We start from the raw sequence: 17,007 nt of genomic DNA on the forward strand, positions 1-17,007 counted from the left end.
TGTACGGCAACCCAACCAACTCAACTTTAATAATAAAGCATGGAGTTGACTTGAGGGTAGACTCACATTTTTTCTACATTTTGCTGCATTTTGCTGTCTTGTTCCTGATTATTTGTGAGAGGATTTTCCCATTATTATTTATTTGTATGTGTTTTGTGTGCATGTGTGTGTCTACACACATACACACACACATATACAATACAGGTAAAATAAATAATTGTCCTCAGAGCAAAAACATAAAGGGAATATGTTTACATTTCTTTGTACACAAGTAAAAATTTACCCTCCTCCCTCCTGGTCAGCAAATGATATTCATGGCCATTTTGAGACCCAAACCCCTGCACATTTTAAGGGCACGCTGTATGTAAAAATTGATGAAATTCCTGGAGGGAAATTAATTAACACTAAATACTAATCAAGTTTGATTTTTTTCACACAAATCTGTGATCAATGTGTTGGGGATTACAGTATCTACAGTAAAGGTATCAGTACAGTGTTGAGATTTTGAGCAAATTTATCTATAAAGTACAGTACAGTATTTAAAAGTCTTGCTAAATCACCAAAGTACAGTACAGGTACCCCAGTACATATATTAGTGTTGTGGTTATTTCTTCTTTTATACTTTTTTCATGGTTACTGTAGTGCGTGGTAGCTGGACCAGAGCTGATCTTCAGTTCTTTTAATTTTCCAGTTCATGGGTCCCGCCCCCCCCACTTGGCAGGACGCTGATCCACCATCAGCGAGTACACCCAGTTTCTTCCTGACAGTTAATATCCCTTTTAATTCTTTGCAGGTTTTAAATAGTCTTGATGCTAGTGCAACTTGCATAGCAGTCAGAGTGGACCTCAGCATATTTAGAATTCAGATTGTGGACAATGGCCATGGAGTGAGTCATGGTGATCTCAAATATCTAGGAACAAGGTAAGATTTGACAGTGGTGATGGTGTGATAGAGATGAGGGTATTAATTAATTAGTTTTTCATATTTAATATTTTGTGTAAAAATAGATTAAGTGAATTTTACCTTGGTCATAGCAATGTACCATACACAGATTCTTGTACAAACACTGGCACTTACGATATTTACAATGGACAGGCCTGAAATATTTATTGAAGTGTTGTGTGTTGATGTGGCTGTGAGGTTAAGTAGGCAGTACAGGTTGACTATCAAGAATCCGGCAACCTCGGGACCTGAGGAGTCCCGGATTTTCGAAAATGCCGGAAAACTGATGGTTATATTTGCTGTATAAGTTTAACAGAAAATGACTACCTGTACAGTCCTTTAAACACGCCGCTATCAAGTTTCTTAAGCACTTCCACTTTCTCTGCGATCGACAATGCACGATGTTTACGTTTTACGCCACCGCTTTTTATTTGCTGAATCCATGATGGGGCTATACAGCAGCAATTAAATGATAAAATTAGAAGGAATGAGCATGAATGCTTGTTAGCAGGTGCAAGCAAGACCCAACAGCTGATTCTGGAGTACAGCGCAATCAAAACATAAACGGCACGTCCAGAAAACAATGGTGCGCCAAGGCAGGAAATTTGAAAATGCGCTCCGAAATCCATGCCAGAAAACTGAAGGTTCCGGTTTATCGATTGGCGGATTTTTGATGGTCAACCTGTATTTGTTTGTACTAAGACGTAAGATTTTGTGACTGGATTGTGAGCTACTTTAACATCAATAAAACAGGAGGAAAATAGAAGTAGAGAAACTTAAATTGGTAGATTGAAGTTAAATAGTAAAATTTTAAAGGTACAGTACATGTAAATAGTTTCTGTACATGAATATAAAGGTTTGTAATGTAAGTCAGACCACCGTGGGGTGTTGTAAATGTATTTGACCAGAAAATTAATGCAGTATTTGCTGGAAAGTTTGTTCATAATGATAAATGATTACATATATTCATAATTTTTTTATGCCACTCCACAAATGAGATTTAAGGGGAAGCATATGGGATTAAGTCTGTTTGTATGACCATGGACAAGCTAGTTTCCTCTTGGTTACTTGAGTTTTAATTAAGGTCAGTGATGTATATCTCTAAGGTAGAAGGACCTTAGAAGGATCTTAGATTTAAAGAGTGGAATACAGTACAGTACAGTAGTTAAATATAATTCATCATTTCATATGCTGTACTGATATTTAAATAATACCCAGAATACAGTATCATAATGAAGAGCAGTAAGGTAATGATTTCTCTCCTATTTACATTTTCAGGCACGCAACAAGCAAATGTCACACTCTGGATGATCTCAACAGTAACTTGTCACATTATGGATTCCGTGGAGAAGCTCTTGCTAGTATTATTGATATGGCAGCTATTGTTGACATCACAACTAGACCCCGGGGCTCGACCAAGACCTTCTCAAAACTTTTCACTTATGGAAAAGAAAAAAGTGTCAGTAATGCTAAAACCCCAAGACCAAGTGTTGGTACTACCCTGACAATTCAGGATTTTATGTATAACATGCCAGTTAGACGAAAGTTGATCAAAGAAGCCATTGACATTGAGACTATAAGAAAACGATTGGAAAGTTTTGCCTTGATGCATCCCAAGGTCTCCCTCAACTTGAGAAATGACACGAACAACATAGTGGTTATGCAGACATCTAAGACCAGCTGTATCATGTCAACCTTCATGCAGCTGTTTGGTGCAGATAAAGCCCAGACACTTGCAGAAGTTGAACATACACTTGACCAGTTTACAGTTACAGGATATATTGGCACACATCCACACTTGACTAAAGCTCTGCAGTTTGTCTATGTAAATAAAAGAGTTATATTAAAAACAAAGATCCACAAAATGATTAATGCTCTGCTTTCTAAAAGTTCCATCATCAGCACTAGACTTCATCCAACCAGTACAGGGTCAGGAAAAAATCCTTCAAGTCCTGCAAAAGGGATGAATCTTTATTGCATATTTTTGATAAATATTGAATGTCCTTACAGTGAGTATGACATTTGTCTTGAGCCAAAGAAAACTTTAGTTGAATTCAAAGACTGGGATAAACTCTTAATTTGTATTGAGGAAATGATAATCAAATTTATTGAGGAAGAGAACTTGGTGATCTCAATTGACGAAAGGTATCGGAGATCAGGCAAAGATCAAGAGGTAGATGATGAAGTCAGTTCAACTGTGAGTCAGAGCAGTCCATCACTACTTCAGATGTTCAGCCTCAAAAGGAACATAGAAGAAAAGAATGAACCTGGTACACACACAGAAAAGTATGGGCACACTATTTGCACCCAGGATAACTTATTGGCCGTTCATAGCTTACCTGTCAAAAGAATAAAGAAGAGACATAAAAGTTCTGAAAGCTCAGATAACATCGATATGAATGAAGATAATGCTGGTAATAGTGATAAAGTACATGAAAATATAAACCAACGTATTAACAGTGTTAATGGAAAAAATTTGCATCACCGAGATGCTCCTTCAAAAGATAATTTCCCCAAACCATCAAATTCTGTATCTAAGGTAGAGATGCCCCATACTGAAGCAAATAAGGTACTGATAGAAGAATGTACATTTAGAGGTGATAAAAATTCAAGTGATTTTCCTATTTCAGAAAATACTGGTAATGTTTTGTTTAGTTCTTTAGAAGAATTTAAAAATGTTATAGCAGACAGTAGTGTTGGAAGTGATGAATCATTAAGTGGACAAGATAATTTTAGAGTGAAGCCTGGTAGTGTGACATTAGTAGAAACATCAGTGATTCAGAGGGATCCTGAAAGAACATCTGACAATGAGGGTTGTGGAAACAAGTCTAGTGAACATTTACATGAAAATTTTAGTTCCTTAGAAGAATTCATGAAGTTCTATAATGCTGATAAAAGAAAGACCGAACTTGAATCATACAAGACTCCCGAACAGGCAGTGTTACACCCGCCCACATCACCCCCACCACTGAAAACCACAAAAAGGTTTCTCTCTACGTCACAAGACGGAGGAGGTGAAATACTCTCAGTTGTTAGATTGCGATCAGATGTTAAAAAGAATAATGAAACAAAATCCCTTTGCAAAACCTTAAGCTCTAAATGGAAAAAACACCAAAGCAAAATGCAAAAAATACAGACTCTTCAAAATTTTGAATACCAAAAGACAAATGCAGTGCCAGTTCATGCAAGTCATACTCTCAATAAGAACGAACATATAATACAAAAAGATAGCGACAAATACGGTGACAATATTCCATCTAGTTTTTCACAATCTCAAGAAAGAGCAGAAGCTTGTGTCTCCGGGGCTGTAGAGAGTCAAGAGGTAAACTGTAATACAAATACTGAGGATCTAGATATTAGCTTTAGGTTTGAGCCAGTTATCTTAAAGAAAATAGGCGAGGATGAGATTAAAATAAAATTATCAGATAGAAAAGATCACATGGAATATCCTGGATCATGTAATGTCCTCCCTATCACTTATAACAGAATAAAAACACAGAATGACGCTCATAGTGTTGAAAGAAAGACTATCTGCTCAAATTCTCCTCCAGAAATATTTCATTGTAATATGAAAGTTGATCATCAAGGAGTCCCAGAGAGAAGTAAGGCCCTTCATAACTATGCAGAAAACTATAATCCATTTCCTGAGATTATTCCTATTATCCAAGTCGAACAACCAAAGAAAAATAGTACTCTAAGAAGTGAAGTCTTTTCACCATCAAATCATAAGGTGGTGTTAGGCCCAACTCCCCAAACTCGAGTGGAAAATGATATTTTAAGACAAAATTCTGAAATAGTTGATATAAATTCTAGGACTGCAGTTACAGTTGGATCCAGCCGTGAAACATTTAGTCCACCAGAGTCATTAAGACACTATCAGTATTCAAGTGTAATTAGACCATTGTGTAAGGGAGGATCACGATGCAGGGAATTCTTGGAGAAAGGGACGGAAACTGATCCACAAATGTCCAGTTCATCGTCTCGCTTGTGTTTAAGACTAAAAATACCTAAGACAGATTGTGAAAAACTTATGGATGAAGTTGATATAAATGGACCTAAAAGAAATAACAAAGAATCCTGTATGACTGACAGAATGAACATTGCCACCTCCACACAACCTTTTGAGGTAGAAGGCATCTTAGAAAACAAAAAATCTAATAATTTACACTGTGAAGACATGCAGAAAGAAAGTGGTGCCATACAACAGTCCCAAGGTTTTATACTTTCAGATTTATATCCAGGTTCGCAAAACAAGGAAATGCACAACTCGTCAAGCTGTCAAGACAAAGACAAGAGTAACAGTGTTCCTGTACAAGAGACTCAAGGTTTTACACCAAAAGATTTGATTGAAAACTTCCATATTGAAGCTTCAAAGACAGGAGCTCACAAAACTTTTGAGGGTATATTAGAATCTGATCCTATGACTGTTTTCCAAAAGATTGATAGCATTCTAGGAGATCTGGAGTCCACAACTGCTGGCAAGAATGGGACAAATACCTGTGAGGAATCGGAACAAGTGGATAATGTAGTCCAAAATATAAACCAAGTTGAAGCAAGAGGCATAGACACTTCTGACACAAAGACTGCTGTTTCATCACAAGTTCTCAACAATTCTGATGAGGATCTTATTCAAGGCCAGAATATACAGTTTTGTAATAAAAATGAAAGAACAAAGGCACAACCTGATTTGCCATTGTTACCCTCAGGTGAAATTCAAAAGAGTACATTCGATGTCACAAGCAGTAGCAACAGCCCTGACATGAAAGTAATAAGCTCAGATAACACTCAATCACCAGACCCATTCTCTGAGTCTCTTCACATCTCACAATTGACTTTACCAGAAGATGTGGCAGAGACTCAGCAACTGTATCAGGAAACATCCAACAAAGTTACTTGTGACATGGAAAATATAGGGTCTATCAATATGTCCTTAAGCAGTATGTCTTCCTTTTCTAATAGAATGACACACAAGACAGAGAAAGAGATGCCCTCAAGAAAAGATAAGGAATGTCAAAAAGAATGTGTGGAAAATAGTGGTGATGGCATACAGTGTAATGTTAATATAGCATCTCTGTTATCATCATCAAAAAAAAATACACAAAATTTGGAAAGTAATTGTGTAGACAGTTTGGGTTCTGACTCCGAGTTTCTTTATAAAAAAACAGGAGCTATCGGAATAGAAGAATTAGATAAGACTAGGACTGTAAATGGTCAGAGTGATGATGATATGACCCAGTGTTCTACATTAGATAATATTAACAAGTCAGATGAACCACGAGACACCAGCTCCCAGAGTGAAGGTACATTATGCTTAGGTAACAGGTGGAAGGAAGTGTGTGATAAAGATGGAAAAAAGGTTTATGTTGATCTACACACTGGTAACACATCATATGACCCACCACAACTGGGGCCTGCCCCTGAATGGACCAGTAGCCAGCCACTTGGAGCACCTCTACTCAAAGTACCATTATCAAATGAGCCATGGTATAACCCTGTCAGAAAAGGTTCAGAACGTAGACCTGCTTTTAGTCTCAGCCATGGCTTCAGTGCTTTTATGTCATGGAAAAAAACTAGAGATCTTGAGAAAAATATGGATTTGAGCAGAAAATGTAAAACTACCGCATTGGACGTAGGATCGTCAAACAGCAAGGATAATTTGGAGAGCAATATTGTGTTGGAGGAAGGAGGCAGACATGGAGGTGAGAGTAACAGTAACTCATTTGTGACAACTAAAGTCAAAGAGGCCATAAATTCAGTGTTGAAGGATCTTGAAGCTGATGATGATACCATAAAGTGGTCAAATAAACCACCTGCTGGACTCCAACAGGACATGTCTGAGCCTTCAGAAGTTGTTCAGATTTGTCGGCTATGGGAAGCTCCAAACTTTGCCATGGATGCTGATATCCTGACCTCAGAAGCTCTAGCAACAACTGCAGAAAGAGGAGCTATAACACAAAAAGAAGGTGGGGTGAGGGTGTACAATATTGTCCATCCATACAAGTTTTCCAGAGAGATGCTCCAGTCGTGCAAGGTATGTCAATAACATTGAATTTTTTTAAGCACAAAAGTTACCATATTTTATGGCATATAAGATGCACTTTTTTGTCTGAAAAATTTCTTAAAAAATCAGCCTGCACCCTGTATGTGAAGTTGTGGTCTCCCATAAGTTAATGAATCTCCCCGTTGCTGTCTCCAGTAGGCTAAATTCTAACTAACACAACTCCAGAGTTAAAAATATGTTTTTGCTTATTTAAACACATTATTATTTTTTAATTAATTAACAAAATTATTATTGTAAATATAAACTCAATTTATTCTATTGTACTGATGACGATAACCTGAGACAATTAACATCTGTACGGCAGACACCCAACTCTTCAGAGGCAGCTAAGCAGTAACCATTTCTGAACTCATACAAGCATTACAATCTATTAATGCCTTACCTGTAACATTCATTTTTATGTCTACAAATACCTGACATAAATGAAGATTTACAGATAACTTTCTTTTCACATTTGTGTCTGTTAACATTGCTGGTGGCATTGTAGCCAGGTTAGACTTGTCTCTGTAAGCAGGCTACTGGACCAAGCTATTGTTTTTCAACTCATATTTTTGGGTAGATATACATAACTTTCTTAATTTATTTTTACTCAGTTACATGCACACCATCCTATATACATATTGTGAAAAAAAACAAAAGAAATAATTGTCCTAAAAGAATATACTGTACATTTCTTTGTACACGAGTTAGCTGGCTTAGTGGGGGAGCGGGAGAGGTGGGGGGGGCCTTGCTAGGGAACTGGCGGATGTGGCGTCTGCGTTGCTATGGTGAACCAGGGAGTATAACAAAATGGCAACTATTTTTACTTTTACTTTTATCCTCTTCGCCACTGATCGGCTTGTTAGCCGCTTGGGTGATCGGTCACGTCTCTTTTCATTTATATTCTTCGCCAAAAGATCGGCTCGCTAGCCGCCCGGGCGATCGGTCACGTCTCTGTCACGCACTGTTGGCAAATACTGGGCATGCACCGGCTCCTGAATGTACCTGAACCCGCTCCAGTGTTGGTCAAGTCTTCTCTTGAAAGAGCTCACACTCGGTGCCGTCACAACACTCTCTGGTAGATTGTTCCAAGAGTTTACAACCCTCACTCCGAAAAAGTTTGCCCTCACGGTTTTCTGGACTTGGCTTCTTCAATCTTGAGCTGTGACCCCTTGTGGGGCGAGCGTCCGCCAGCTCCAAGTAAGGACACTCAACTGAGTAGTGCCCCCTGAGATGCTTATAAACCTCAACTAGGTCCCCCCTTGCCCGTCTGTAGTATAAGCTAGGCAAGTTCAGGCGCTCCAATCTCTCAGGGTAGCTGAGGTGCCGAAGTGCAGGCACCAGTCTGGTGGCCCTCCTTTGAACATTTTCAACCAACTGACAGTCCCTAGCATATCTCGGGGACCAGATGGAGTGACAGTACTCCAGATGGGGAAGCACTTCACTCCTGAAGATCGTCACGAGGGACGGACCGTCTAGATATCTGAACGACCTTCTTATAAGACCCAATAATTTATTTGCCTGATTTACCTTCTTCTCACAATGGCCCAAGAACTTCAGCTCATTGTCAACATACACACCTAGGTCCTTCTCACACACAGTCTCAACTAGTACATTTTCTTCATCCCGTTGGGACATATGGTACGCCTCCTTACCGTTGGTACGCCCCAGGTGCATCCTCTTACACTTCGTGACATTGAATCTCAGCAGCCATTCCTTCGACCATTCCTGGAGCCCACAGAGGTCCTTCTGCAGCTCTTCACAGTCCGCTTGGTTCTTAATTTCCCGAAATAACTTGCCATCATCGGCAAACATTTGTATGGAGGAGTGTACAACGTCAGGCATATCATTTATGAAACAAACAAACAACAGCGGGCCCAATACACTACCCTGCGGTACCCCACTTGTTACAGGTACAGATGACGATTTCGTGCCATTAATCACCACACATTGCTTGCGGTCATGTAGAAAGTCTTCTATCCACGCTAGGACATTTCCCCGAATTCCGTACCCTTCCAGTTTGATTTTCAGCCTTTCGTGGGGTACACTGTCGAAAGCCTTGGCAAAATCTAGGTAAATATTGTCGATATTACCACCCCGTTCTAGAATATGGGTCCAAATATCCAATACCTTGAGCAATTGTGTCAAGCAAGAGCGCCCCGGCATAAAACCGTGTTGGCAATCTTTTACTTTTACTTTCGTTGAGCTTTTATTTACTGCATTGGCAATACAGTATTTGTTGTTGTAACTTATTTATTGGTATTTTTATTTATTCATCACATTTACTGTTACTGTATATATTATTTGAAGAAAACTATGGCTACAGGAGGAAAATACACACAAAAGTTTTTTCCCAAATACTCCCTATTAAAATGAGGGGTGCATCTTATATGGCGGTGCATCTTATATGGCGGTGCGTGCATCTTATATGGCGGTGCGTCTTATATGCCGTATAATATGGTACATACAGTAAATGAATTGACAAAAATACTGAATACTGTAACTGTTCTTTTCTGTATTTTATTTGACCTGTTTATATGTATATTAATTACTTACAGTTTAGAATTGTTTATTTGGAGTTATGTAAAGTAGGCCCTTTAAATTCGCAGGGGTTAGGTTCTCAAAATGACTGCAAATTGCCAAATCTGCGAATAACATTAAAGCATGGAGTTGACTTGAAGGTAGACTCTTACATTTTTATTACATTTTGTTGTCTTGTTTCTGATTATTTGTGAGAGAATTTTCTCATTATTATTTATTTGTATGTGTTTTATGTGTGTGTGTGTCTACACACACACACACACACACACACATATACAATACAGGTAAAAGAAATAATTGTCCTAAGGGCAAATACGTACATAAAGGGAATACATATACATTTCTTTGTACATGAGTAAAAATGTCTTTGTACATGAGTAAAAATGTACCCCCCCTTTGGTCAGCAAATGTTATTCACGGATTTGGCTATTAGCGGCCATTTTCAGAACCTAACCCCCGCGAATTTTAATGGCAAGCTGTACTGTACACTTAAAAGGTATTGGATTGTAGGTTAATTGGCAATAAAAAATTTCAGGTTGTAAGTTATGAAGGGTAGGCTTTAGATTTATTACTTTGACATATATAGAAATAATTTCTGTTAAGAGTAGTAAATTGCCCATTAGATTACTCATAGTACAGGTACACCAACAGTCAAAAAGTTGTTTTTCCACCTTGCAGGTGCTTGGACAGTTGGACAAAAAGTTTATAGCATGTAACATTGAATACACTTCTCATGATCATCATGAACAAAGATCCAGCCAGCTGATTGTCCTCTTTGACCAACATGCAGTTCATGAGAGAGTTCGCTTAGAGACCATCATACAAGAGAATTACGAAACTCTTGACTCGGGGGAGTCTGTAATACGTAGTTCAATTGTTAAGCCCCCTCTTGAGATGTCACTTCCAGCAGATGAAGTCAGACTGATGATGGCATATTCGGAAGTGTTTTCTCAGCGAGGCCTACAGTTCACTAAGGTATTGGTTCTATTACTGGAATTGTTGTGAATATTTAAAAAAAATATCCTGGTTTTACCTTAAATGTTGAAGGGTACCATTTTTTTCCCATATTTGATTGTGTAGACAGTAAAGTACTGTATAACCAGCATGTGGCTACTAAACATGAATAAGAACTATATTTAAAAATAACCTCTTAGAAAGACAATTGGGATGTAGTCGAGTTTCTGACAGGAGTCTTAGGGTGAGACGTACTGTACTTGAAAGTTCCGTGGGAACTGCTTATTTATACACCACCCCACCCCTTCCTGTCTCCAGGTGCTACACAAAATGAGTGCAAATGTGGATTACCCAATGGTTTCACTGCATGTTTATTTTCTTACTTGCTTATCCAACTTGGAAGCTAAAATTTGGATATGGATTTTTTAACATACCACGTATTGTCCATGGCATGGTGTGAACATTAGACATGCCACTTCTTTCAGGTTCTTATCAAAATTTTGTGTCATTTTAGTGAACAAGATAGTGATGTTATATGGTGCAATAATGACATATTTATTCATTCATTCTCAATTCACTAAACACTAACTTCAAGAATTTGTTTGTTTCATTTACCCAAGATAAGTACCTCAAAAGTTAGTTTCCAGTCAATCCCAAGCTGCTTAGTGGCTAAAGAAGCAAGTGAAGTGCGTCACAAACGTTGTCAGACAGCTAATGCCATCGTGGAAAGCATTGTTCGCGACATGTGCCATACACTTCACCAGACAACAGGCGTAGTAGGGGCCATGCCAAAACCTATTACATATGTGCTAAATAGCCAGGCGTGTAGAGGTAAGTCATAAGAGCCTTTGTCACAGTAGTAAAAATTAGAAACTCTTGGAATCTATTTTTTAATTTTTTTAATAAAGGCAATACTGTAGTTTGAATGTCTTACATGTCTTGATTAATACTGTAGCATATTTAGGTTTAAACTTGGTAGGCTCTTGGGGGTGATTAACCTTAGTTGCTTAAGCCCCTCTATAACTTGGTAGCATGCGAGTAAATACAAAAGAATACACAAGTTACTTTTCTAACTGTAAACACTGAGTTTTTGTTGGCGTCTTCCAACAAGGCTTCCATTTAACTGTGTATGCTTCCTAATATTGTATCTGGTTTTCTTTTAAGATTATATTTTGTGTGGAGGAATTTTAATATACAGATTCAGCTTTCAAAGTGCATGTACAAATTAGTCTAGAGCAGTGGTTCTCAGAGTCCCAGGTCACATTCCTTCCCTTGCGATCCCAGATTTCCTCAATTACTCCCCCATTTTGAATTGTCATCTAGTAATATTTTCACCGTTATGCTTTTACAGTGGTAATTATTGAAGCAATTTATGAAACTAAATTGCTTTATTAATTGCCATCAAATGAAAAAATAAATCCTTATTTCAATGGATCATAAAACTTCCATTTGATTTAATTCCCACTTTGGCCTGCGTGCAGAGAAACTAAACTAGAAAACCGAGGAACAAATCCAGTAAGTTTTGCTCGAAGGTCACCACGCTCACAAATGTTGAGACGTCCTCGTTTTTTAGTCAACATATCCGTAACAGCACTAAAGGCACATTCAACCAAGTATGTTGTTGGGAAGGGCAAAAGCACTTGCTGAGCCTCTGTAGCTAATTTTTTATATTTGGCAACAACTTGGGGATCCAGCCACTTGAAGTGTTGTTTTGATGCATGGATCGGTTTCATACTGTCATCATTTTACATGTCCATTAGCTCGTCGATCTGATCAGACTCCATTCTAGCCAGGCAGTCATTATTTTCCCAGTTAAAGAGAAATGGCTGAGCAATCCAAGAAGGGAAGTTCATCTGCTTCAGATCAATGAATCTGTCGCTCAGGTCATCATGGAGGTTGGAGAGGTGTTCTGAGATTATTTGTTAGACATTTTGTGATGGATCACATTTACTGAGATGTGGGAAGTGAGAGAGGTTATTTCTCAAGACCTGGGCCTTCAAAAAACCCAGTTTACTGATAAAACCAAACATTTTGGTTTTGCAATCCATGAGTCTTCTGTTCACCTTGCAGTTCCTTATTTAATGCATTTAATTTACCAAAAATATCAGCAAGATATGAAATCAAGGCCCTGGCTTCATTGGATTTCATGAACTGGAAGCCCTCACGATCTTTACCAAAGTATCATACAAACCTTTCCAGACAGTTGCCTTTTGATAGCCATCGTGCATGGGTATGGAGGAGCAGTCTCACACAGTTTTCATTCATGTCCTTACAGAATTCTTTGAACAGTCTTTCAGTCTTTCGATGTGCTTTTATCAGATTTACCACTTTTATTACCGTCTTCATTGATTCATCCAACATAGGACTAAGCCTAGCAGCCGCCAAACTCTCTGTGAATAATACAGTGAACAGTCATCATATCAGGATTATCATCTCTCAGAAGTTTCAGTACTCCCTTATGTCGTCCCATCATTGTTGGTGCACCATCCGCAGCAGTGGACACAATGTTACTTATTGGAATATCGTTGTCTGTCAGGTACTTCCTTACCACGTTATAGATATCTTGAACAGTGGTGGTGGTTTTCAAAGACTCGCAAAATAGCATCTCTTCCATGAATTTTGAGTTGTGCTGGAACCTTGCATAGGCAAAAAGAAGGGCTTCACTGTCATGAACTGTTGTTTCATCAAGTTCCTCCCCTGACTGAAATTCCTCCCCTTGGATTTGAAATTCCTCCCCTGGGAGCCAAGTGCCTCCCGTTTGAGAATCACTGGTCTAGACCAGTTGAGTGCCTCCTTGTGCAGTATTATAGGACTTAAGAGCAGTGAAAATGTGAGAGAAATACTTGTCGGCCAGTTTAAATGGAGGTCTTCTTATAGCTGATAATATAAAATTTATTAACCTCTCCCCATCTCTGAATGACTCTCATTTCAAATTTCAAAAGTTGGTGTTGTGTTTCTTGTATGTTTTAATTCCTTAGAGTACATTGAATTATACCCATTAGTAGACATAGTTCATCTTCTTGGTTTTATTGTTCATTAGATTTGATTTCTTCAATGATTGTGTACAGTAGCCCAGGAAGTTTTGATGGTGTTCTAGATAGATTTACGTTTGTTACCAGAAGTTAATGTGTTTCATTGTGCGTGTTGTTTCAGGAGCTGTCAAATTTGGGGATGAGTTAACATTGAGTCAGTGTCAAGAACTCATCTCTTCACTGTGTTCATGCCAACTGCCCTTCCAGTGTGCTCATGGCCGCCCATCCATAGTCCCTATAGTCAATCTTACTCATCTAACAAGGATAAATAAGAAGGTTAGTGATGAAATTATCATAGGATTTCCAGAGAGTGTATGTTGACATCAGCAAAACTGATAGGTTGAGGAAAATTGGAATAAGTGGGATATAAAAGTTTTGGGAATGATGGCTATAATGAGAAGTGGTTCAACATCATCCAGATAATTTTGAGTTTTTCTAACAATTGCATTTGCAGTAAAACTTGTTTTAAAGTAAAATGTCAGGAAACTTTGTTGAAATGTTCTTTTAAGAACAACCTCAGGTGGAATATTTGAAAATAGCAATCAGTAATTTTGTAGTGACTAGGTGTTTGAAAATGTTACTTCTAACATTATTTATTAATGGTTCATTTTCAGACACAAAACAATCTGTTTTAGTACTCTGTCAGTACCATTGGAATAATATTTTCTAAACAATGTACAAACGTGTTAGGCAGTAAGGTTGGAGTCTTCTCATTACAGGATAGTCTTCATCCTTTCATGACAAAAGGGGTTGTCATGCCTGAGTGGTTTATTGTATTTTCAGTACAGTCAGTTCTGCTATAACGCGATAGTTGTGTTCTTGTAAAATATCGTGTTATAGAAAATCGCGTAATAGAAATAACAGGGCTTATGGAGAAAATAGGGTTAGGTGCAGATTACTCGAAATAAAAAAAAAATTCGTAGTTAGCCTAACACAAAGGAGAGCATAGTCTAAATAAATGTTACAGTCATATCTAATAATGAAATCATACAGTAAATGTTACACTTTACCTTGAAAAAATATGAATATAACTTGATGGGGGAGAAGGGTGATTTTGAGGTTGATAACATCGAGCTTCTCTTCAAGTGTTATATCCTTTCTTTTACGATCATCACCGGGAATTCGATCACCAGAATGCTTCTTGGAGATATTCTTCTTTACCATATTCACAGTTAATACCACAAAATTGGAGAAATAGTAAGCAAAAATCGCATTACAGCAAACAAGAGTTCACGTTATACAAATATCGTTCCTCTATTCATAAATCGTGTTAGAGCAAATTCGCGTTATCAAAACACGCGTTATAGCAGAACTCACTGTATCATAATTGCTAATTTTTTCATTACTGTTCCATATCATTGTGATTGATTTATATAACACGTGTTCAGAATTATACTACTGTATAGGACAGTCTTATGGTATAAATTTCAGTTCCTCTTTGCCTTTTTAAGTTTATACTAGTTAATTTTTTTCATCAATACACCCTTGTAAATTATGCCTTAAAATATATTGTTCATCTATTTCCTCAGGACACCAAGCCCAACCTACAAAAGTTAAGGGATATGATCCAGGACAGGACTACACATTGATACAGCACAGCTCCCTCTACTGTGTAACACAAACACACACTCCAGTACAGTACTTCTGGAGTCTTCCAGTAAGTAGAATGTCTAGTCAGGAATTTTTATGTGTTGCTCCACTTTTAATTTCAATGTTATCAATATGACCAGCTCATAAGACAACTGGTGGTTAAGAGTATAAAGTGGAGGAGGAAACTTCAAATTGCCAAGACTCAGGTTGTTAAGGAAAACCCCTTTTGTAAATGAATACAGTACAGTACCCAGTATTAAGATTATTACCAGACAAAACTCAAAAGCTTAAGATGCTTTACAAATGAAGATTTCTTCAGGCACTCTGTTCAGAAGCGATATATACCGCAGTGCAATACTTATGCATTTTTTGACAGGAAGGAGTCAGGGAAAACCACAGTTGGTATAATGTAGGAGGTCCAGAGCTAATGTGGAAGAGTAACGCGCAGATAAAGCTTGACTCTATTTATATCAGACCTTGATAACCAGAGAATATAAACATTAATCTACAAATTTGTGTTAAATATCGAACAGATTGATGTTTAGTAGGCATCATATCACAGGGACAACACTACATTCATAACACTTAGGTTAAACAATGAACTGAGTATTACACAAGGGAGTAGGTGAACTTTTTTTTTTGTGTATGTGTGTGTGTGGGGGGAATTTGTCCAGTTGAGATCTCTTAGGACTACATTAAGCCAAACTACAGTACAGATTAACATTTAAAATCACCTTATACAGTGCTGTGTGTTGGTACTGAAAGGCAAGAAAAATAGACATCAAACTAATTCTAGAGTCTGTGATGTAAAATAATGTATTGGTGTCTGGCCTTTGAGTGATGTGCTCAGGTGTAAGGAAGTGACTCATTATAACAATCTTTCATTAGTGTTAGAGCATCAGCCTACCTATCTCTTCACACATAAGAATTAAGTATTTTCTGTTCATTGTATGTTGTTTAGTTTTGGTAATACAGTACAGCATCATATAATAGGTAGTAAAATATGTTAATCACTGACTCTCCCTAAAAATTGTTACAGGGTTTTATTGGTAATGTTTAACCCTCTTGTTATTTTTTTAAGTAATAGAAAAAAAATAATAGCCATGGTTCTTATTACTCCAAGTGAGAATTTTATATGCAACTGTTAAGATATTTTGTATTCAAGTAGGGAAGCAGCTAGTCATACTGTACCATTATCTTGACATTTATATAGTAATTAATGTTACCGACAATGTCTTTCATCACCGAGGTTGTAATATGTGGTAATGCTGCAGATTGTTTATATTATTATACCAGTATGTATTAATAAGTACTCATACGATTACCTATATCAATGGATATTATTTTTTTAGGTTTTATTTAAGAAAAAGGTTATTACTGTACTTTACATTAACTTATATTGTTATTACATTGTTATAAGCTCAAGAGTATTTCATATTTTTATTTTAACAAGTTATAAACACCTTTTAATAAAAAAATATTAAACTCGGCAGTAGTTTTGTTTATATTTAATGTATTTTTTTTTTTTTGCTGTGGGCAAACTTGAGTTTTTACTTTACTGTAGTAGAATATGTTCATTTCTCATGAAAAATTTGCTAGAAGTACTTTTAAAATTTATTAAGGGAAGATGTGTTTGAGTCATTCAGTTGTCATTGTTGTACAATGAAAGACAAAAGTCGTGTCGCAGTTTTGTCCGAAAATTAAATATAACCCGTGAAACTTTGAGAGCCCCCTACCACAAGGCAGAGCACACCAAAGGTTTAGCCCTTCGGCATATGTTTTCACAACACGACTTTTATCTTTCATTGTACACACACTAAAGTAAAAAAAAAATATTATAAATAAATGGTTTTGGTCTTGCATGCCAATTATTACTGTTGGACAGAACAAAGACCTTTCTTTCAGTTT

The 17,007-nt window shown here is 37.3% G+C and overlaps 1 protein-coding gene across 9 annotated transcripts in view; it reads left to right on the top strand.

The window, feature by feature from the left end:
• LOC121862425 overlaps positions 1-16,587 on the top strand; it is a 97,740-nt gene extending 81,153 nt beyond the window's left edge. For 8 of the 9 annotated variants that reach the window (XM_042360713.1, XM_042360710.1, XM_042360715.1 and 5 more), the window contains 6 exons: positions 794-921; positions 2,221-6,973; positions 10,202-10,498; positions 11,098-11,308; positions 13,631-13,785; positions 15,039-16,587. In XM_042360713.1, the coding sequence (XP_042216647.1) occupies positions 794-921; positions 2,221-6,973; positions 10,202-10,498; positions 11,098-11,308; positions 13,631-13,785; positions 15,039-15,098 (5,604 nt within the window). In that variant the 3' untranslated portion in view covers positions 15,099-16,587. Of the gene's footprint in view, positions 1-793; positions 922-2,220; positions 6,974-10,201; positions 10,499-11,097; positions 11,309-13,630; positions 13,786-15,038 lie in introns of those variants that run through there. The other variant, XM_042360717.1, reaches the window with a different exon arrangement.
• Positions 16,588-17,007: the final 420 nt, after the last annotated feature.

This window comes from Homarus americanus, unplaced genomic scaffold (assembly GCF_018991925.1).
Source record: "Homarus americanus isolate GMGI-L3 unplaced genomic scaffold, GMGI_Hamer_2.0 scaffold31037, whole genome shotgun sequence".
Classification (NCBI taxonomy): Eukaryota; Metazoa; Arthropoda; class Malacostraca; order Decapoda; family Nephropidae; genus Homarus; species Homarus americanus.